The sequence below is a fragment of the Chiloscyllium plagiosum genome, chromosome 23 (assembly GCF_004010195.1).
Source record: "Chiloscyllium plagiosum isolate BGI_BamShark_2017 chromosome 23, ASM401019v2, whole genome shotgun sequence".
Lineage (NCBI taxonomy): Eukaryota > Metazoa > Chordata > Chondrichthyes > Orectolobiformes > Hemiscylliidae > Chiloscyllium > Chiloscyllium plagiosum.
Genome location: NC_057732.1, coordinates 1,662,614 through 1,685,811, shown reverse-complemented (window position 1 = coordinate 1,685,811; position 23,198 = coordinate 1,662,614). Strand labels below are relative to the sequence as shown.

The window sequence follows — 23,198 nt, the reverse complement described above, 5'->3', positions numbered from 1 at the left end:
AGTGTAAGTCACTTTCCATCTCCCCATTGCAAAAAGCAAAAGTCCCCACTTGCCTGGATGAGTGCAACTCCAGCAAAACTTAAGAAGCTGGAGACCATTCAGGCCAAAACAGCTGCTTGATTGGAACGACATCCATCATGTTCAACATTCACTGTCTTCACCACCAAAGCATTATAAGCACATTGTGTGCCATCTACAAAATACACTGCAGTAACTTACCAAGGCTCCTTTGACAATGTCTTACAGTTATATGACTGTTGGCATCCAGAAGGACAAATACATCAGATGCATTGGAATACCACCTCCTGCAAGGTCCCTTCAAGCCAAACACCAACCTGACTTGGAAATATATCACCCAGTCCTACACTGTCTCTAATGAAAAAATGTGTAATTCCCTCCTTAACAGCAATGCGCATATACCTATAACTCTTGTATGGCAGCAGTTCAAAAGGCGGTTCATTACTACCTCCTCCAAGCTAATTAGGGGTGGGCAATAAATGCTGGCCTAGCCAGTGGTGCCCATGAACAAATTTAAAGTATGGTTACTGCAGATGGTATGATCTTGTGGTTTTGGGGGTGATATATTAGTATGAATAGAGGATTGGCTAACAGGAAACAGAATTGTGATAAATTGATTCTTCAAATTGGCAAACTGCAGCTCGAATAATTTCACAGATTAAGTCTGGGTCCTCAACTACTTATTTTTAATATGAATGACTTGGATGAAAGGACTCTGTAGCAAAGTTTGCTGATGAAACAAAGGTAGATGGGAAAACAAAAACAGAAAATCCTGCAGAAACTCAACAGGTCTGGCAGCATATGTGTACAGAGAAACAGAGTTACTGTTTCAGGTCCAGTGACCCTTCTTCAGAAATGGAGTTCTGTTATTGTTTTAGATTTTTAACATCCACAGTTCTTTGTGTCAGATGGGAAAGTAACTTCTGAGGTTATACAGAGTTTACAAAGGGATAGTGATAGGTTAAGTGAATGGGCAACATAATATCTGGAATATAATGTGGGAAAATGTGAAGTTGTTCACTTTGACAGGAACACTTGAGAAACAATATTATTTCAGTGTGGAAAGACAGCCACAAGATGCAGTACAGAGGTATCTGGGTGTCTTTGTACAGGAAATGGGCAGTCAAGAAAATAAAAGAAAGTGTAAATGCTGGGGTTAGTATTGACCAAATGTGTGTCCATTCTGAGTGTTGGCTGGCAAAGGTCTTATAAGCTTTGAGTTCACATTTCAATTATCTTTGCTGAGAGTGATCTCAGACAATGCCTTCCACAAGGTGAAAGAAGGACCAGATAGCCTGAAAATTCATCCATATCTCTCAGAATGGTGAGTTGAATGTACAAAGAACACTTAATAAACTAAGAACAAAAAGACACACACTACCCAGTAGCCATCAATGCATACCAACCATGAGGCATTCCAGAGCTAAACTAATCTCAATGCATAATGATGGCGCATGCATGAATAAAGTGAAATCAATGTAAGATGAAATATTAATGTGCTCTCAAGATTAATGTTGATGTCAATAGAGTTGGCCATGATGTTGATTCTAAGCAACCTGTTTTAATTTATGTATGTATATCATGCAAATGTTTAATTTTCTTTAGAGAAAATAAGAGTCTTTGGTCAAAAGGTGCACTGAACTAATAGCTTTGTGATTCCTGTACAGCTTGTTTCACTGGGAGAAAGTGTACAACATCTAGATGATGGAAACATTTACTCCCTTCCAATATTCCCGCTGAAAAATATCTATCTTCCACAAATTATCTTGATGGCAAAAATTAAACTAAGACTAGGTAAGTGAATGTGTTACAAAGTTTTTCACCATATTGAGTCTGGAGGTGAAATTATTATGTGATTAGGACGTCACGGTGGCACAGTGCCTCACAGCTGCCAGAGACCCGGGTTCAATTCCCACCTCAGGTAACTGTCTGTGTGGATTTTAGATTAGATTACATTACAGTATGGAAACAGGCCCTTCGGCCCAACAAGTCCACACCGACCCGCCGAAGTGCAACCCACCCATTCCCCTACATTTACCCCTTTACCTAATTGGCAATTTAGCATGGCCAATTCACCTGACCTGCACATCTTTGGACTGTGGGAGGAAACCGGAGCACCCAGAGGAAACCCACGGAGACACGGGGAGAATGTGCAAACTCCACACAGTCAGTCGCCTGAGTCGGGAATTGAACCCGGGTCTCCGGCACTGTGAGGCAGCAGTGCTAACCACTGTGCCACCGTGCCGCCCACACAGACACGGGGAGTTTGCACATTCTCCCCGTGTCTGTGTGGGTTTCCTCCCACAGTCCAAAAATGTGCAGGTTAGGTGAATTGGCCATGCTAAATTGCCTGTAGTGGTAGGGGAATGGGTCTGGGTGGGTTGCTTTTCGGAGGGTCGGTGTGGACTTGTTGGGCCGAAGGGCCTGTTTCCACACTAAGAAATCTAATATATGATACCACTTCAAATGAATACATTATTATCAATTGCAGCACTTTGATAATATTCATAATTTTCATCAATAAAACAACTTCCTGTTGCTGTACAAAGTGGGTTTTGACCAGGCTGCAAGGAAGATTAGATCTAGCCAAAAAAGAAGCATGGTCAAGAATATTGAGAGGGGGTCATAGTCAAGAAGAGTGATTTTTGTGATACTTTTAAAATAAGTGTCTCAATATAAATTAGTTTCTGGGAGAAAATTTCAGGGAACAGGGGTACTGTCTGAAAGATCATTGTTGGAACAGAAAACATTAGCAGTGATGTAATGGAAGAACAGAGAAACAAGCAATGTCCTTGAAGCTGTGAGATGATTCATGCCTGGATTAGGATTTTGAAAGCAAAGAAGTTGTATAGAACGAGAGGCTACCACTGAGGAGGTGAATTTGGAGGAATCTAAAAGTTGTCAAGAGTTATCAGAAAATTAGCAACTTGATTAGATTAGATTAGATTAGATTACAGTGTGGAAACAGGCCCTTCGGCCCAACAAGTCCACACCGACCCGCCGAAGCGAAACCCACCCATACCCCTACATTTACCCCTTACCTAACACTACGGGCAATTTAGCATGGCCAATTCACCTGACTCTGCACATCTTTGGACTGTGGGAGGAAACCGGAGCACCCGGAGGAAACCCACGCAGACACGGGGAGAACGTGCAAACTCCACACAGTCAGTCGCCTGAGGCGGGAATTGAACCCGGGTCTCTGGCGCTGTGAGGCAGCAGTGCTAACCACTGTGGGTAAAGAATGATTTTTTTTGATCTGGAGGATAATATGGGAATTAGGAAGTTCATTTTAAGGAGAGAAGGTTAGATATTAAATACTATGTCGTTGGCATCAGAGTTGTTAGTGGAAGATAAGGGGTAGATTTGCTTTGCAGGGAAGAATTTTAAATACAATCACTACGGAAAGGATACTGATAAATTATTAGAACTAAAGGCGGACAAGTTCTCATGCCTTGATGGACTTCATCCTAAACTCTTAAAAGGCTGCTGAATTATATTGCTTTTAATTTTCCAAAATTCCCTAGATTCTGGAAAGATCTTAGCGAATTGGAAAACAATTTAGGAAGCAAATTAAACAGAGACCACAAAACTAAAGGGCAGTTAGTCTACCGTCTGTGAGAGGGAAATATAGAAAATATCATAAGGAGGTTCCAGAAGGGGAGTTAGAAAATGTCAGTACAAATCTTGGTCAGAAACAATGTTATTAAATGAAAGGGTAATCATCTTTGTTTAATTTATTAGAGTTCTTAACAAACATGAAAGAAGAACCGGTTGATGTAGTGTACTTGGATTTCCACAATGCATTTCACAAGGTGTTACATCAAAGATTATTAGAATTGATAAAGCGATGTGCTGGAAAAGTCACTGCAGGTCAGGCAGCATCTGAGGAGCAAGAGAGTTGATGTTTCAGACAGGACCCTTCTTCAGGACACACTTAAAGATTATTATTCAAATTAAGAACTCATGATATAAGGGTTAATATATTAGCATGGAGAGAGGGTGGTAATGCAACAGAAAGTAGGCATAAATTGATTATTTTTAGGCTGGCAGGATATGATGAGTAGAGTGATAAAGAAACCAGTGCTGGGATCTTGACTTCCTAATCTCTATCAATGATTTGGTTGAAGTGACTGTGTATTAGCGAAATTTGCTAATGATGCAAAGATAGATAAGAGAGTAGGTTCTAAAAGTGACATAAGGAGCCTACAAAGCGATATAGATAGGATAAATGATGGGCAAAGAAATGGCAGATGGAGTAAAATTTGGGAAAAGGTGAACTTATCCAATTTGGTATAAAAATAACATTTATATAAGTGAAATAGATTGCAGAACTTTGAGGTACAGTGGGGTGCGGGAGTGCTGCCACGTGAATCATATAATATTAGTGTGCAGCTGCAGCTAGTTCTTAGGAAAGCAGTTGGGAAGCTGTTTGTGGTTGCAAGGGGAATAGAATTCAAAAATGGTGAAGTTTTGCTACAGTTGTACAGGGCATTTGAGAGATCGCATCTGGTATACTGTGTACAGTTTTGGCAAGAACAAAATTGCATTAAAAGTAGTTCAGAGAGGGTTTGCTCAACTAATTCCTGGGATGACTGCCTTATCTTACAAGGAAAGGTTGGATAAACAGGGCCTGTTTAAACTTCTGGCTGACATTTTTGCATCATCATTAGCCATGGGTGAGGTCTCGGAAGACTGGAGCCATTATTCAAGAAGGGCTGCAAAAGAAAAACCTGGGAATTATAGACCAGTAAGCCCAAGATCTGTAAGTTACTTGAAAAGATTCTGAGATAAGATATACTTGCAATTGGAAAGACAGGGTTTGATTAGGAACACTCAACATGGAACAATCATACATTGGAACATTGGAACAATGATTAGGAACATTCATACCTCACAAATTTGTGAGCGTTCTTTGATGAAGTGACCAGGAAGGTACGAGGGCAGGCAGTAGCTATAGTCCCTATATAGATTTCAGTAAGGCCTTTGATAAGGTTCCACATGGTTGGCTGCTCTGGAAGGTTAGATCGCATGGAAACCAAGGGGAGCTGGCAAATTAGATGTACAATTGGCTTAATGGTAAGACGCAGAGGGTAATAGTGGAAGGGCGCTTGTCGGACTGGACTCGGGTTCAGTGCTGAGTGCCTCAGGGGTCCATTGCCATTATAGAGAGAGGTTGGACAAACTAGGACTTTTTTCTGTAGAGTTTAGGAGACTGAAGGGGGCATCTTATAGAGGGTGTATAAAATCATGTGAGGCATGAATAGGGTGAATGCACTCAGTCTTTTTTCCAGGATTGGGGAATCAAGGACTAGAGGGCATCAGTTTAAGGTTAGAAGGGAAAGAATAAAAAGGAACCTGAGGGGCAACGTTTTTACACAGAGAATGGTACACATATGGAATAAGGTGCCAGTAGAAGGGGTTGAGGTGGGTACATTAACAACATTTAAATGGCATCTGGACAAATACATGGATAGAAAAGATTTAGAAGGATATGGAACAAGTGCAGGGAAATGGGATTAGTGTAGATGGACATTTTGGTCAGTGTCGGCCAGTTTGAGCCCAAGGGCCTGTCTCTGTGCTGAAGGATTCCATGGCTCCTGTAATTGCAGATGATCTTATTAAAACTTATAAGTTTGTGAGAGCATTTGTGATGGTAGATATTGAAAGTTGTTATGGTCCAGGCAAGATTGCTGCAAAACATTTTAAGGTAGCCCAAAACCTAACATTTATAGTTGTTTTAAGCAGATGTGAAGCAGTTGGTCAAAGCACTTGGTTTCAAACAAAACAGAATTTATTTATGCACATACAAAAGAAAACCAAATTTAGAATAACATAACTATTTGAAAACCCAACTGACACGAAAACACAACTTAACAAGGAGCGGTTCTGATTTCATGCAACATGCCATAAACACACCCTTTGACAAAAAGGTAAATTCAAACACAGGTTTTTACAGGAGAGGCATGACAGAGAGAGAGAGAGAGATGATCAGCCTGGTGTTGTTTCTTTGGGTCACCAGCTAAAACTAACCCAAAACTAGAAAAAGCCCTGATCTGAGAGAACTGGCCACTCCCCCTTCATTGTACAATTGTTTCTAAAAAAAACCTGGAAGCCTTTTCTAATTGTTCACTTAAGCAGCATCAGTTAGCAGTTATTAAAGTAACCAGTTCAGATATTTTGGCATATCTGCCTTTATGACTCCTCTTGAAGAAAGAACCAAGGACAGAATAATCTTGTTAAAGGAGCAGCATTGTCACATCTTCCCCCCCCCCCCCCCTTTAAAAAAACCTTAACCTTCTGTCGTTGATACACGACAACACGTATACATTACATTGATGTATAACCATGCAAGCATGCACTTACTACATTCTATTTCAATCTGTTTATTCCTGCCACTGAAAACCTCTGTTTCTTATCCAAGTCTCAACAATACATTGGCAATCACATTTTTCTTGTTGCTACGTGCACAATTTTCAAATTAAATGGCTGTAACAACAAACCCCATCTAAACTGTCTGGAAATTTAGTTCTTAAATTTGTCCACAAACTTCAATGGGTTATGATTAGTATATATAATTGTCTCAATTACTAGTAACACAAATATTAAAGTGTTGTAACACCAACATCAAGCCCAAAGTCAACTGTCGAATATTTCAACTAATGAATGTTCAGTTTACTGGAGAAATATCCAATAGGTCTTTCTCTCTTCTTGTCGTCTTCCTGTAAGAGCACAGCACCAACACCCACATCACTCGCATCAATAGCCACCTTGAATGGCTTTGCACTATTTGGTTTGGCTAATACTGGGGCTGTGGTTAAGACAGCTTTCAGGCTGTCAAATGCCTTCTGACAGTGCACTGTCCACTAAACGTCTTGCCTTTCTTAATAATTCATTGAGTGGAATAGCTACCCTGCTAACATTTGGTGCAAATTTCCGATAAAATACACTCAGTTCGGGGAATCGTAATACTGCGCTTTTTGTCAATGTTATGGGAAAGTCCCTTTGTTTTTGCACTCTGTGGGGTCATTTGTCCATGTCCAATAACATGGCCCAGGAAAGTGGGCAAAATTCACTGTTAACCAGGTTTAACACCAAATCCGCTTCCCAAAGTTGATTGAACAATTCTGATAAATGTTGCAAATATTCCTTCCACGTGTGACTAAAGATCACCGGGTCATCAATATAAACAACATCTGGAAATGACCTTATTGGTTAGTCTTTGAAATGTAGTTGGTGCATTTTTCATACCAAATGGCATGACTTTAAATTGATACAGTCCATTCGGCATTGTGAAAGTTGAAATTGTATGCACTGTTATGGACGAAGGTATCTGCCGATATCCTCTGAGCAAGTCCAATTTAGAAATAAAAGTTTCTTGTCCCACATGTTCAATACAATCTTCCAAACAATAAATCAAATAGGAATCAGACTTTTTAAGTGCATTGATTTTACGATGGTCAACATGTTACCATGGTCAACATGGGTATCATCTGGTTTTTGCACCATTACTATGGGTGAGCTCCAGTCACTGCAAATCACTTCAATTATGTTGTCTTCAATGCATTCAATTTCTTTTTGAACCTGTGCCAACTTTAGAGGGTTACGCCTATAAGGATTTTGCTAAATCATATCAGCATTTCGTATCTCTATGTATGCATAATTAGGTTAGTGCTTCCCTGCTTATTTCCACATATCTCCCCATGTAATAGCATGGATATTTCGATTTTCCTCTGGAAGGTAACTCCATAATTCATCCTAATTTTTGACAACTTTGTTATTGTCCAATTTATGGCTTACTGTGTAAGCCATAACACAGTCTCCTTTTGTTTTCATTTGCTGTCAAGATTCCCTTTGAGCATATTTCTTTCTGTCTGGCGTCCTTATCAAGTAGTTCACCTGACTCAATCTCCTTTCAACTCGATAAGGTCCATTAAACCTTGCTTTTAAAGGTTCACCTATCACTGGAAGTAACACTAACACTAATCTCCAGTAGCAAAATTGCGAGTTTTTGATGTCTTGTCCACTTCCTATTTCATAGTAGGCTGTCATACTTTTAAATGCTATCTATCCAACTCCCCCATTCTATTTAACTGTTCCCTAAAATTTGACACATCGTCCAAATGTGTGGTCTTTGAATTATTACTTACCAATTTCTGCTTAATCAATTTTGGTGGTCCTCTCACTTCATGCCCAAAAACTAATTTCAAATGGACTGAATTCAGTAGATTCATTTGGAGCATCTCTGATGCAATAAGTCCAAATGGAATTCCTTTATCTCAATCATCTGGATAGTCTTGACTGTAAGCCCTCAACGTGGTCTTTAATGTCTGATGCCACCTTTCTAGCACTCCTTGCGATTCTGGATGGTTTGTAGATTTGAATTGTTTTATTCCTAAGCTGTCCATAACTTCCATGAATAATTTTGATGTGAAGTTTGACCCTTAATCTGATTGTATCTCTGCGGGTAGTACATTTCTAGTGAAACGTTTGAGTAGCTCCTCTACAATCGCTTTAGCTGTAATATTGTGTAATGGAATGGCCTCTGGAAATCTAGTGGACACATCCTTTATTATTAACAAATACTGATTGTTTTCGGTAGTGGTTCTACGCAGTCAATTAAGAATTTTATAAAAGGCTCCTCAAATATAGGAATACGTATTAAAAGTGCAGGTTTTATTACTGCCTGTAATTTTCCAATCACCAGACATATCTGTCAAGATTCAACTGCATCCTTGTGCTGTTCAAGCCAGTAAAAATGTTTTTGCATTTTAGCTTGAATTTTTCTTACCCCTAAATGACCTTCTACTCGTGGTTCATGTGCTACCTGCAACACCACCTTTCTATAATCCACTGGGAGTATGACTTAATGAACTTCTGCCCATTTTCCATTTGCCTGAATATGTGATGGTCTCCATTTCTTCATTAAGACATTTTTAAGATAGTAGTACTTAGGGATGCATTCAGATTCTTTCACTGTGTATGCTTTATGAATCAATTGCTTTAGTTTTTTTTGTCTTTCTGCTGTAACTCAGTTAATTTCTCAGAGCTAAAGTTGCCTACTTTGTCATCCATCTGCTCCTGGTTTGACTCAACCATTTGACCAAACAGGGTCTCTGATAATTCCACTTCAACCTTCTGATCTGTATTCTAATCTCTCCTGTTTCAACTCATGACTTTGTGACCTTGTTACCTCACAGTCAGAAAAAAAATCCCAGGATATGCCTCCTGTAATTCCTCAGTTGCTTGATTTTCCACTGGCTTTTCATCCACAGTAGGCAGCACTCCGACCTGTGAACCAGGTATATTGTTAGCAAGGACAAATTCAGTTTGTCCAGTACTCCTACCATGACTTCTCCACTCTTCACTGGACAGTCTAACCTCACTCTACATGAGCACTTCTTGTCTCAACATGAATTCCCATTACTAGCACCTTTTCTGGCAATTGTCCTTTAGAGGTACATATCTCCTCATTTCTCAACATCAAAGATTGAGAGGATGCTATATCTCTTAATATTGTAACTTCTTTACCTGCTACTTCTGACCTATGTGAGTAAAGTTTACCTTTGTAAGTATATGATTTAAGAAGATCTGACCCTTCCTCCTTAACCAACCTCTGATCAGGTTGTACATTCTGGTGCAGCTTTTTAGCCTCCACTGTACTTTCCATTACCACTGCAACAAAATTTACTGGCTTATCCTGATTTCCTACATCTGGCTTCCCAGTGCTTTTCCTAACCCACCAACACCGATTTCATGTGGCCTACTTTATTGCAGTGAAAACACCAGAGCTTTTTAAATTGTCTTTCACCTTCATGGGTTTCCTTTTAACCTTGTGGTAAGTTATCCTTATGATCTTCACCAAGATCTACTTTTCCCTTATCACGAGGATTTCTCTTTTCCCAAATTTATATTCCTCATGGATTGAAATTGATGTTGGAAGTCAAACTTTGATTTATGAACCAACTCATAATCATCAGCCATTTCAGCTGCTAATCGTGCTGTTTCAACTCTCTGCTCTTCCACATGAGTTCTTATTGCTTCAGGAAGTGAATTTTTGAACTTGTCCAAAATAATCATCTAAGAGCGTCATAGTTTGCTCTATTTTTAATGTCCTTACTCACCTATTGAAATTACTTTGTTTTATTCTTTCAAACTCAATCTAGGTTTGACCAGAGTCCCTCCTTAGATTCCTGAAACATTGTCTGTGGGCTTGCTGGTGCAACTTCATATGCACTTAAGATGGCTTTCTTCACCTCCTCATATGCCCCAGATCCCTCCTCTGATAGTGATACCTCACTAGCTCTATCTACAAGTTTCTTTGGATCAACAAAACCCACATAGTCAATCATCACTGTACATGTTTAGCCAACTTCTCAAATGAGATGAAAAAGGCTTCCATATCCTTCCCATCAAATTTAGGCAATGCTTGAATATATTTAAATAGATTCCAACCAGCCCTTTGGCTACCGTAGGTATGCTCTTCCTCATTAAGCTTACCTTCTACCTTCATCTCCCTCCTTTTAAGCCAACTTTCCTGTCTAAGTGCCAATTTCTGAAGTTCAAACTCACTCTTTCTTCCTTTCCTGTTTCTCCTTTTCTCTTTCTTCTCTCTCCTTTTCTTTTTGTTCTGTTAAAGCAATTCTGTCTTTTTCTTTTTGTTCTGCTAGGGTCTTTCATTCTTTTTCTCTTCTGTTTTTAATCGTAATACAAACAGTTTCATTTCTTTTTTCTTTCGCCTCTAATTTAAGCTGCTTCATTTTCAATTGAAATTTAGCCAGTTCCAAAGATTCCAATGACTTTTCCAGCAAATTTAAATGCTGAGCTATTGTCGTAGTTTTCTTTCCTTTTCTTATGGATTAAGGTAACTAACTCCAACTCCACCTTGACTGGCAATCCCAGCAGCTTTGCCTTGCTCACTTTTGTAGAACCCACAAAAGTCACTTCTTCCATGATGAGAAAACTCTTAGAGCCATTACTACACCAAGCACTGTTTAAACCAACTGAATTCAACACATGGAATAAAAGACACTAACACTTACCACTCACTGCCTTTTGAGTGCAATAAATCTAATCTCAAATCAGAACTATGGGACAAACCCCGCAACCCTCTACCAATCTATTATGGACCAGGTCAGACCCCTCAAAACAATTTTAAGAAGGTAGCCCCGATCCTACCTTTTCTAGTTATTTTACGCATTTGTAAGGTAAATATTCCAGGAGCGACACAGCTGGTAAAACAAAACAGAATTTATTTTCACATAAACAAAAATAAATCAAATTTAGAACAGCATAACTATTTGAAAACCCAACCAACACGAAAACTCAACTTAACAAAGTACTGTTCTGATTTCCTGCAACACCCTATAAACATGCCCCTTGGCAAAAAGGTAAATTCAAACACAGGTTCTTACAGGAGAGCGATGTCAGGGAGAGGATAAGCATGGGGCTGTTTCTTTGGACTCCCAGCTAAAACCAATTCAAAACTAGAAAAAAAATCCTGAACTGAGATATCTGGCCACTCCCCTTTAATTGTACAAGTATTGTTTAAAAAAAAACCTGAAAGCCTTTTTTTTAATTGTTGACTTAGGCAGCATCTGTTAGCCATTATTAAAGTAGCCAGTTCAGACATTTCAGCACCTCTGCCTTTACGACCCCTCTCTGGGGGAAAAAACCCAAGGACAGAATAACCTTGTTAAAGGAAAAGCGTTGTTACAAAGGATATTTCTACTACTGGAGAGAATAGGATGAGGGGAGACAATTTTAAAATTAATAGATCTGTTATTTAAGATATCTAAGATCTGGTATTTAAGGATAGTAATTTTTTTCTCAAGGTTCATTCGTCTGTGGAATTCGCTTCCCCAGACTGCAATGAAGTCCATCTTTAAGACTGTGTTAGACAGATATTTGGTCATGAAGATTGTCAAAGAGTAAATGACAAGAGGGTAAATTTGTAACGTGGATCAGATCAGCCGTGATCTTATTGAATGGTGGAGTATGCTCGGGGAGTTTGAATAGGCTAGTCCTGCTCCTAGTTCATTTTGGGTATCTCAGTGATTCTAGGGATAACAGAGGTTACAGAGAAAGAAAGAGGCTTTTTGGGAAGGGGATGAACTGCTTAACTAGCGATGTGTCTAAGTCAGCAAGTGCGTAATGCGTGACTGGGATTGGAATTGGGTTCAGGCATGACTAGCAAGATTTCAGAAGTTTACAGAAGTTGGAATATTGAAGGCTAACCTGCAGTGTTTTAGAATGGTCAAGTCTCAAGTGAACAAAAGTTTCAATCAGTATTTCCGCAGTAGATGGGTTGGGCTGGAGCAGAATTGAGTGGAAGTCAGCACCACAGCAATGGCTTGGATATATGATTAAAAGTTTAGCTCAGAGCAAAATACACTACTGAGATTATGAAGAGTCTGGTTAAGCCTCAGACAATTGCCAACGAGCAAGTCAGTGACAAGGGAGTGGAGTTTATAGAAGAGATCAAAGAAAATATTTCATTCTTTCCAATATTTAACTGGAGAAAATATATGATTTGTAGACACTAACATTACTGTCAAACGAACATGAACACTGACATACTAAAAAGTGCATTCCTCCTACTCAAGCTTGGTAAGAACAAAGTTATCTTCACCGAAAGGAAGTGACTACACAACGCCAAAAAGGATTGTACTTCTCTCTGATGTTTGTTCTGCAGTTCATAGAGATAAATGAATTACTAACAATACTGTACAGCATCTTGGCTCTCATTACAACTTAGCTTCTGCAGCATTTTTTAATCTAATGTTTAACACAGTCTCCCTTTTCTCATCCTATACAAGGCAATGCTTCAGCACAATTGATAACATGTTCAGCTAAAAGATGGGACATATCACATTGGCAAGAAATACTTTCCAGTTTCACTTCAGCTCTTGAACTTTGCAAAGAAGCAGCTTTGAAGCAAATTGATTTAGAAGCAGACTTATTGTTTCAGAAAGGTAAACCATTTACAATAGAATACTATGTTTTGTCAATGAATATTATAATCAATACATTTGTAATTATGATTAAAGCAGAAAGTGCTATCTGTGGAGAGAAAGAGTTAACGGTTTCGAATCCAATATGATTCTTTGTCAGAATCTGGTGCACATATGTATATGAGGGGGCAGGAGTTGGGGGCGCTTCCAAAGGCCCTGATTGTGTTATCTTCTAATCATATGGTACAGGCAGCCTGCTGTTAAGACAGCCTGTACCTCAAAGGGAAGCTGCACAAAAATATTTGCAGCAATGTAATTTCTTGTGAAGTGATCACCAGGAAGGACAGAGTGACACATTGGAATGCTAGAGGTATTATTGGTGGTCAGGAGGAGAGGTGCCATGGCCTCATTGGAGTTGGAAGATCTTCCAGGGCTACCCTCACATGGTAGCATATAGCAGTGGAGGTTAATTTCCAGAGTCTAGATTCACGAATCTGTTAGCAGTGTCAAGAGAGGTGGAACGATCTTATGTGGATGGTCAAGGCCAGTGATTCCAACTCCGGTTGAATTCTCTTGCCCACTGGAGTACCAACCCCTCTCAATTCTCACTGCATCACCCTCACTCAGCATCACTGTCTAAACTCAAGACTCATTTCTAAATATTGAACTGCTCAACCATTACCCCATATACTTACCATTGCTGCCAGCCTCCCATCTTCCTCTCACTGCTTCCATATTACATTCAGCTATATAAAACCACATCAACCAAACAGGAATACTACACAAACACTTCCAGACCTGTAACTGTCCCTTCCACAAACTGTGACGTCCCCAATCTGTACCTCCCCTTTCCTTGTGTGCACTTCCACATAACCCCAACGTATAACCTGCTACCCTGTTTCACAGTTGACCAACCCAACCTAACTTCCCAAATAGCATCCCACAGATATCTATGTAATCTGTTACCAATTGAGAGATGGAATTAAGAAGGTGAAAAAGATCTCTGGGTGGATACCAGTGGGACAAATGGCTTCTATCTGCACTGTAGGAATTCTATGATTCTATTCTGAGTAATGGTGTAGGAAGTTACAATGCCGCCTAATTTTGTGTTAATGTAGATGATAGTGTAAAGTTAAAGAGGGATACTGATAGACTAGGTGGGTGGGCAAAACTTGACCAATGGATTTAAATGTAAGCAAGTGTGAAATTATCCATTTTGAGCCAAAAAGGTATAGACCAGTGTACTTTCTAGATGGCACGAAGTTAAATAAAGGTTGCCCAAAGAGATTTGGGGGTTCAGGTGCATAGATCTTTATAAATGCCATAAATTGATAAAGAAAATAATTAAGAAAACCAATGGAGTGCTGTTCTTTATAGCTAGAGGACTGGAATACAAAGATGCTGAAGTTATACAAAACTCTGGTTAGACCACAGTTGGAGTACTGTGGACAGATTTGGGCACCACACTTTAGGAAGGTTTACAAGAATAATACCTGAACTTAGGGGGGGTTAAAAGTTATGATGAGAAATTTTACAAATTAAGCCAATCTTCTATCGAACTTAGAAGCCTAAGGGCGATCTGATCAAAATCTTCAAGATATGAAAGTGGAAAATATAGGATAGATAAACTGTTTTCACTGATTGTAGAACAAGGAGGCATACCCTGAGAATTAGGGCCAGACCATTCAGAAGAGATTAGATTAGATTAGATTACAGTGTAGAAACAGGCCCTTCGGCCCAACAAGTCCACACCGACCCGCCGAAGCGAAACCCACCCATACCCCTACATTTACCCCTTACCTAACACTACGGGCAATTTAGTAAATCTTCAAGTTATGAAAGTGGAAAATATAGGATAGATAAACTGTTTTCACTGTAGAACAAGGAGGCATACCCTGAGAATTAGGGCCAGACCATTCAGAAGAGATGTTAGTAAGCACTTTTTTTTTAAGAATCCCTACAGTGTTGAAACAGACCATTCAGCCCAACAAGTCCACACTGAAGACCATCCCATCTAGACCCGTTCCCCTACCCTTTCCCTGTAACCCGACATACCCCATGGCTAAAGCACCTAACCTACACATCCCTGAACACTATGGGCAATTTAGTATGGCCAAACTATCTAACCTGCACATCTTTGGACTGTGGGAGGAAACTGGAGCACCTGGTGGAAATCCATGCAGACAGTTGCCCAAGGGTGGAATTGAACTCGGGTCCCTGGTGGTGTGAGGCAGCCATGCTAACCACTGAGTCACCATGCTGCCACTTACACACACAGAGTGGTAGAGGTTTGGAACTCTCTTCCATTAACGGTAGAGATGCTAACTCAGTTGTTTATTTAAAATCTGAGATTGATGTATTTTTGTTAAGAAAACATATGAGCAAAAGGAAGCTATATGGAGTTAGGCCACAAATCAGCCATAATCTTATTGAGTGGTGGAATAGGCTGAGGGGCTGAATAACATATTCCTGTTCCTAAACTCATGTATTAAGTGGATCATGCTCCATCCCCCTTTTTCTACTACCTCCAACATGATGTTTCTGTAACAAAATCTATCTTCACTTCCTGCGTCTGCATTTCAAAGGAACTATTCTCTCTGAAACACAATGCTCCACTTCCCCTTCACCACCAATATCCTTTCACATTCACACCCCTTTGCTTTCCTCAAGCATCTTTCTACATAAGTGCAGAAGATGCTTCACCTGTAATTGTATCCCCTCCACTATCACTGTGCATGCTACAAATATTCCATTTGAGAGGAAACAATGATTTATTTACTCTTATGGATGTATGTTTGCTCGCTGAGCTGGAAGGTTCATTTTCAGACGTTTCATCACCATACTAGGTAACTTCTTCAGTGAGCCTTCAGACGAAGCATTGCTGATGATTCCTGCTTTCTATTTATATGTTTGGGTTTCTTTGGGTTGGTGATATCATTTACACTTCTGTTTTTCTATTTCTTATATCCTGTACTCTTTGCTCATGATGTGGTCTCCTCCATACGGGGGAGATCCAATGCAGACTTGCAGAACACCTTTGTCAGCATGTCATCCTGAGCTCACTGTCTGTCATTTTAATTCTCTACCTTATTCCTCCTCTGATCTTTCAGTCCTTGACACAGAAACATACAAATTAGGAACAGGAGAAAGCCACCTGATTGCATGAGCTTGCTCTGCCATTCAATAAATTCATTGTTGTTTTGATTACACATTTTTCTAAGTCCTGCCAATAACCTTCCACCTCCTTGCTTGTCAAGAATTTATCCACTTCTGCCTTAAAAATATTTGAACATTCTTCTTCCACCCCTTTTGAGGAGAATTCTGAAGACACATGACTCTGTGGGGAAAAACAAACCTGTTAAGTGTTTTAAATGGGCAACTACTTTTATTTTGAAAAGGTGACACCTAGTTGGAGATATTCCCACAAGCAGAAATATTCTGTCCACATCTACCATGTTAAGATTCCTCAGGATTTTATATGCTTCAGTCAAGTTGCTGCTTACTCTTTTAAACTGCAGGTGAATACAAGCTCAGTCTTTTCAACCTTTCCTTATAAGACAATCTTCCCATTCCAGGTATTTGTCTTGTCAAAGCATTCTTTGAACCGCCTCCAACACATTTACATCCTTCCTTAAATAAGGACACCAATACTGCATGCAGTATTCCAAATTTGATTGCAGCAATTTCCTGTATAGTTGAACTATAACCTTGGATTGCTATACTGTTCTACTGAAGCTCAATGCCAGATTGAGGAACATACCTATCTCTTGATGTGGAGTTTTGCATGTTTCCAGATTTAATATTGACCTCAACAGTATGGCCCCCATTTGATTTTTCTGGTTTGATATTTTTCCTTTGCTTCTCTCTTATTTCTGGTGCTCTGGATTTGGATAGCAGCTACCCAACATTCACCCTTCCTCTACACACACATTCTATTCCTTCAATAAAACAAAGGAGGTCTGAAACAAGTACAGAAATTACTGGAGAAATTCAGCAGGTTTGGCTGTATCTGTGGAGAGAGAAACAGAGTTAGCACTTTGAATCTACTGACCCTCTGATGTAGGAAACACAAAAGTTTTTAAATACTTAATCTTTCCTGTCCTTTATCCCAACACAGATCTCCCCATTTTTAAAGTCAGGCAAGAAGGTAAAAGAAGTGGTGTCACAATTTTGATCAAGAAATCAAATAAAGCACTAAGGAGGATGACATCTTCGAAGGCTCTTCAATTTAAAAACCACAAAGCAGTAATCATATTGCTAGGAGTGCACTACAAACTCCCTCACAGTTTGAGAGAAATAAGAGCAGAAATGCAGGCAAATTTCCAGCAAGTATAAACGTAGTAGGGATAATGAGGAATTTCAGCTTCCCCAACATTATCTCGGGTAGTCATAGTGTGAAAGATTTTGAAGGAGTGAAATTTTTAAAATTCAAGAGAACGTTTTAGACCAGTGCATGGAAGGCTGTACAAGGGGTGGTCCTGGGCTTAACTTTAGGTAACAAAGCCGAGAAACTGTTTGAAGTATCAGTTGGGGAAATATTTTTCAGACAGTGAACATAACTCCATTAGATTCAATATTGTTATGGAAAAAGACAAAGATGGGCCTGAAATCAAAGTTCTAAACTGGGGGAAGGGTAATTTTAATAAGATCTGGTATGATTTGGCCAAAGTGGGAGCAGACACTTTTAGATAAATCTGTATCAGAGCAATGGGAAGTATTCAAGAAGGAAATAGGAGAGTACAGGGTAATCCAGTAAAGACAAAGGGTGGGACTAACAGATCCTGTGAACCTTGGATATCAAGGGATATACAGGAGCGGATAAAAAGAGAGGTGTATGGCAGATATCAAGGGCTCTAAACAACAGAAGCCTAAAGGGAGTACAGAATGTGCAAGAGAAAACTTCAAAAGGCTATTTAGGAGTTCAAAAATGGTGCATGAAAGAATATTGGCTGATAAAATAAAGGAAAATCCTAAGTTTTTTTCCAAGTACATTAAAGATAAAAGGATAACTAAGGAAAAAGCAGGTCCATAAAGGACCACAGTGGTAATTTATACATGGTGCCAGAAGACACAGATTGGGGTGGCACAGTGGCTCAGTGGTTAGCACTGCTGCCTCACAGCAGCAGAGTCCCAGGTTTGATTCCAGCCTTGGGTGACTGAATGTGTGGAGTTTGCACATTCTCCCTGTGTCTGCGTGGGTTTCCTCCGGGTGCTCTGATTTCCTCTCTCAGTCCAAAGATGTGCAGATCAGGTGAATTGGCCATGCTAAATTGCCCCATAGTGTTAGGTCAGTTGGTCAGAGGGAAATGGGTCTGGGTGGGTTACTCTTTGGAGGGTGGACTGGTTGGGCCGAAGGGCCTGTTTCCACACTGTAGGGAATCTAATCTAATCTAATCTAATCGTGTTCTAAATTAACACTTTGGGTTGGGTTGGTGCTCACTAATGAGAGAATCACCGTGAATATAGAAATCAGGAGAAGGACTGTATAGTTTAAAATAAATTAATGTAGAGGAGGATCTGTCAGGCTTAAAAGTAGATAAATTTGCAGGGCCAGATGAACTGTATCCCAGGTTGTTGTATGAGACAATGGAGGAAACAGCAGAAGTGCTGGCAATTCCTCTTTGGCCACAGGAGAGATGCCAGAAGACTGGAGGACAGCTCTTCTGGTTATTTAGAAAGGAAGCAAGGGATAAACCAGGAAACTGCGGGCTGTCATTCTAACCTCAGTGTGGAGAAACTACTGGAAGGAATTCTGAGCACCAGAATTGATGTGCACTTGGAGTGGTGGGGATTAATGTAGAATAGTCAACATGGTTTTGTTAAGGGGGCATCACATCTGACCAATTTGAGTTGACTTTTTCAAAGAGGTGGTAGATGAGGGTAATGCTTTTAATATAGTCAACTTGGACCTCAGCTTTTGTTAAAGTCCTGCATGCGAAAGCCCATGGGATCTCAGGAAATTTCGCTAATTGAATCCAGAATTGCCTGAGTGGCAAGCAGAGGCTGATTGGTTAGGGATATATTGATGATTGGAAGCCTGTGTCCAATAGTTTGGTAATTAGGAAGGAGGATTGACTTAGATTACAGGAGAATATAGATGGGATGATCAGTTTCAATATGGATAAATTTGAGGTGATACACCTGGGCTGGACAAACAAAGCAAGGGAATACATGATGAACAGTAGGACCCTGGGAAGCACCAATGAGCAGAAGGATCTTGGTGTTCATGTACAATTAAAAAGGCATATGGGATACTGGCATTTATTAGTCAAGACATAGAGTTTAAAAGTGGATAGATTATGCTGGAATTAAATAAAAAGTTGGTAATGCCACAGGTGGAGTATTGCTTGTAGTCTGGCAATTGCAAGTATGTTAGCACTGGAGAAGGTGCAGAGGAGATTTACAAGGATATTACCTGAGCTGGAGAGTTTTAGTTATGAAGAGAGACTGGATAGACTGGGGCTATTTTTGTTGGCACAGGAGACAATGGACATGAGATATATTCAGTAGTATAGACAGGGTAGAAAGGAAGGAACTTTTGCTTTTGGTGGAGGATCAGTGACTAGGGACATAGATTTAAGGGAAGGGGCAAGAGATATAGAGGGGATATGAGGAAAAGAAAATCCATTCAGAAGGTGGATGAACCTGGAACTCTTTGTTTGTTGAATCTGGGCTAGATGCTGGAAAATGGGATTAGAATAGTTAAGTAGTTGTTTTTGATTGGTATAGACCTGACGGACTAAAAGACCTTTTTTCAACTGTAGTCTCTGTGCTGTGTCTCTTCAAAATGCAAATCAGTTTTCAATTAAGTAAAATGTTTATCAACAAATGAGCTAAAATTGTTTCATGTATTTGATTTTCCTTTAGGAAAGGTACTGCGCCAAATAACGGAAATAAATTATGGGAAGACCCTTGAAGTTGTTAATTTATTGATGGAAGCTATCAATGTCACTTACTTACATGACCAAAATCTCTGGTAAGTTTAACCAGGAACAACTAACTATATTTGCTGAAAATGCTGGAAATACTCAATCTGTAGAGACTGAAACAGTGTTCAAATTTCACATCAATAACCTTTCATCAAACCTTCCAATTCATCATACCAAATAAATCTAGTCAATTAAGCAATGATAACCCTTTCAGGCCTATAAAGAAATCACTAACTAGTCTCCCTATAGAGGAGTATGAATTCCCTTGGAAGTAGGCAATGCCTGCCCAGTGAGAATTCATTACCTGAGCCCTTTTTAAATCTTGCACCCCCTTTTCAGTTATTTGAAATATCTTTTGTTGGGTTTTTGATTGAACTTCAACCCCATGCTCCTATTCTTCAGGTACCTGGTGCAAAGGAGTGTGGGCCAATCTAAGGATCTCCTCGTGGGTCTGTTCTTGGCCTGGCCTGGCTTGGGTGGCTATTAATAGGTCCAGGCAGTGAGCTGTGGAGACGGTCATATCTGCTGTATGCCCTCTTCTGCAATTATGCTCATGCCTGGGTGTGACTGGTCAGGAGTACACAATGTCCACCAATGCTCTTGATCTGTATGGAGAGAGGGGCTTCATAGACTGCTTCGCTTCCCTTTCTAACTCCGTTTTGATTTATTCACTTCCCTCACTCCCTACCCACATCTCACCTTTGGTTTGCTTTGCCCTTAATGGACTTTGCTTGTAAGTGCTCAACTGGCTATATGAGTTTTTTTTCTGGTGGTTATTAGTTTTCAAAAGAAAAGCAAATAAATGTTTTGGTAAATTTGGTAGTGAAAAAGATATTCAGTTGTGTGTGATAACACTTCTGAGTAGAAGAAAACAAAAAAGTGGACCCTCCAGTGGAGGATCCTCTATGTGAGGATCCTCCCTCTTTCCATCAGGGACCTGGGATGGAGGGTGTTGCATGCAGATATAACTTATAACTGCAGATTGCAGTGGTTCATGGACTCCCAGCTAGCTGTTTATTTTGCGGTACTGTGGAGTCCATGGACTTTGATTATGTTGATCATGGGTGTTTGCATCCCCTTTTTTATTTAAAAAATCCTTTGTGATGTTTTTGATTACACTTCAGCCCCATGGCCATGATCTTTGGGTACCTGGTGCGGAGAGGTGTGGGCAGATCAGTAACTCCAAATGGATCTGCTCCTGGGCCTCGCCAATTTGGTTATAAACAGCTGCAGGCAGTGGGCTGAGAAGGGTATAATATCTGACAACTGTGTCCCTCTTCTGCAGTTAGGTTCATGACCAGCTGTCCTTGGAGAAAGAGCACACAGTGACTATCAACACTCTTTGTGCTTTGAGAGAGGTGGGCACCGTGGGGAATACAGTGCTTTATTTCCCCCTTCAACTCTATTTTGATTCAGCCCCTTTCCTCTCTCCATCCCTCCACCCAACTTTTGATGGTTTGCATTGGCCATAATGGGTTTTGCTTGTAAATACTTGATTGGTTACGCTTGATTGATTACTGGTGGTAGTTAAAAGAAAAACAAAAAACAAAGTTTGGTGATGAGAAAGCCACGTAGTTGTATGTGCTAGTACTTTGGATTATGGAAAAGTAAAGATAAAGCAGATCCAGAGGGTTTGCATTGTCCTTAACAGGCTTTGCATGTAAATAGCTAATTGATTGTCTGGGTGTTTTACTCGTGGAGGTTAGTGTTTTAAAAAAAGAAAACAAAAAGAAACAACAAAGAGTCAGTGATTTTGGTGATGGAGAAGTTGCCAAGTTGTGTATAATAGCACTTCTGGGTAGGACCTAGTTAATAGTTAAAGTCATGGTGATCTGGTGGTGGGAAAGTCATTTGGTTGTGTGGTAACACTTCCAGATATATATTTTTTTAAAAAGACCCAGAAAGGGCTCTTGTGGTGCAGTGGTAATGTGACTACTTCTGGACTAGGAGGTCTGGATTCAATTCCTACCTACATCAGAGGTGTGTAATATCATCCGTCAACAAATTAGTTAAAATTTAATCTAAAGCAGACCCAGGGACATGTTTTACTAAACATCACAGACCTGAAGTTTTACTTTCACTGTTACCAGAGCTACTGAACATTATTAATTTCTGAGGTTTTTAAATATCTGGTCAACTTATCAACAAAAAGCGAATGTGTGAGTTGTCACAGTGGTGTTTTATAGTGAGGTAAAATGAACCCCTGAATACTGGAATCTAGAAAATGCTGAAAATATGGAGCTATGTGATAATTAGAAGAACGTTCTCCACAACCAATATAAACTCACCTTGCTCCTTTCAAATACAGATATACTTTTGCATATTTTTTTCCCGATTCTATTTACATCCTACAGAAGAATTCTGCGTCCTCTGCAATGGTGGTTTTGGTGGTGGATGGGCACTTAATAGGGCAAAAATACTGGCATCTCTCTGCAGGGATTCCCCTGTTCAAAAACATTTGGTGTGTGATCAAGGAACCCAGGTTGGTGGAAGGGGTTGAGGAGTCCCCTGAGAGTCACCCATACAAACACTCCCCTCTAGATTCCAGTATTCAGGGGTTCATTTGACCTCACTATAAAACACCACTGTGACAACTCACACATTCCCTTTTCGTTGATAAGTTGACCTAGTATAAATACTTCTCCCTTTTTTTAGCTTTGACAAAGGGTCAGATGGACTCGAAATGTCAGCTCTTTTCTCTCCTTACAGATGCTGCCAGACCTGCTGAGATTTTCCAGCATTTTCTCTTTTGGTTCCACCACTCCACTCCCCAAGCTTTACTACCTCCTCCCCCACCTCTCCAAATTTGGTCCTATCTTGTGATCCCTTTCCCACTATCATTCTCCAGTTCCTGAGATGGATTTCTATCTAAGGTCTTCCGTGGGTGCCAGTAGTAGCTGCCACGTCTTTGATATGTGAGATCTCTGACCCCAGGATGTTTGATGCAGCAGTGAGCCTTCCTGACCTCAACTTAAGACTCTCACTGGCACTCTATTTGGTAGCCTGAATCCACCACAAGATTCCACTCCTAGTTTTATTTGTCTCTTGATTTATTTTATTGTGCATGACTGATTCATTTACAAAGATGCAGTAATGTTACAGATTAGATTACATTACAGTGTGGAAACAGGCCCATCGGCCCAACAAGTCCACACCGACCCGCCGAAGCGTAACCCACCCATATGTTTACCCCTTACCTAACACCACGGGCAATTTAGCATGGCCAATTCACCTGACCTGCACATCTTTGGACTGTGGGAGGAAACAGGAGCACCCGGAGGAAACACACACAGACACG

At 40.1% G+C, this 23,198-nt stretch overlaps 1 protein-coding gene across 1 annotated transcript in view; it reads left to right on the top strand.

Annotated features, from left to right (window-relative positions):
• Positions 1-23,198, top strand: part of LOC122561536 (cilia- and flagella-associated protein 54-like) — a 201,748-nt gene that overhangs the window by 87,351 nt on the left and 91,199 nt on the right. Inside the window, exons 11-13 of the mRNA XM_043713281.1 lie at positions 1,686-1,812; positions 12,837-12,992; positions 19,839-19,947. Of these exons, the coding sequence (XP_043569216.1) occupies positions 1,686-1,812; positions 12,837-12,992; positions 19,839-19,947 (392 nt within the window). The remainder of the gene's footprint in view (positions 1-1,685; positions 1,813-12,836; positions 12,993-19,838; positions 19,948-23,198) is intronic.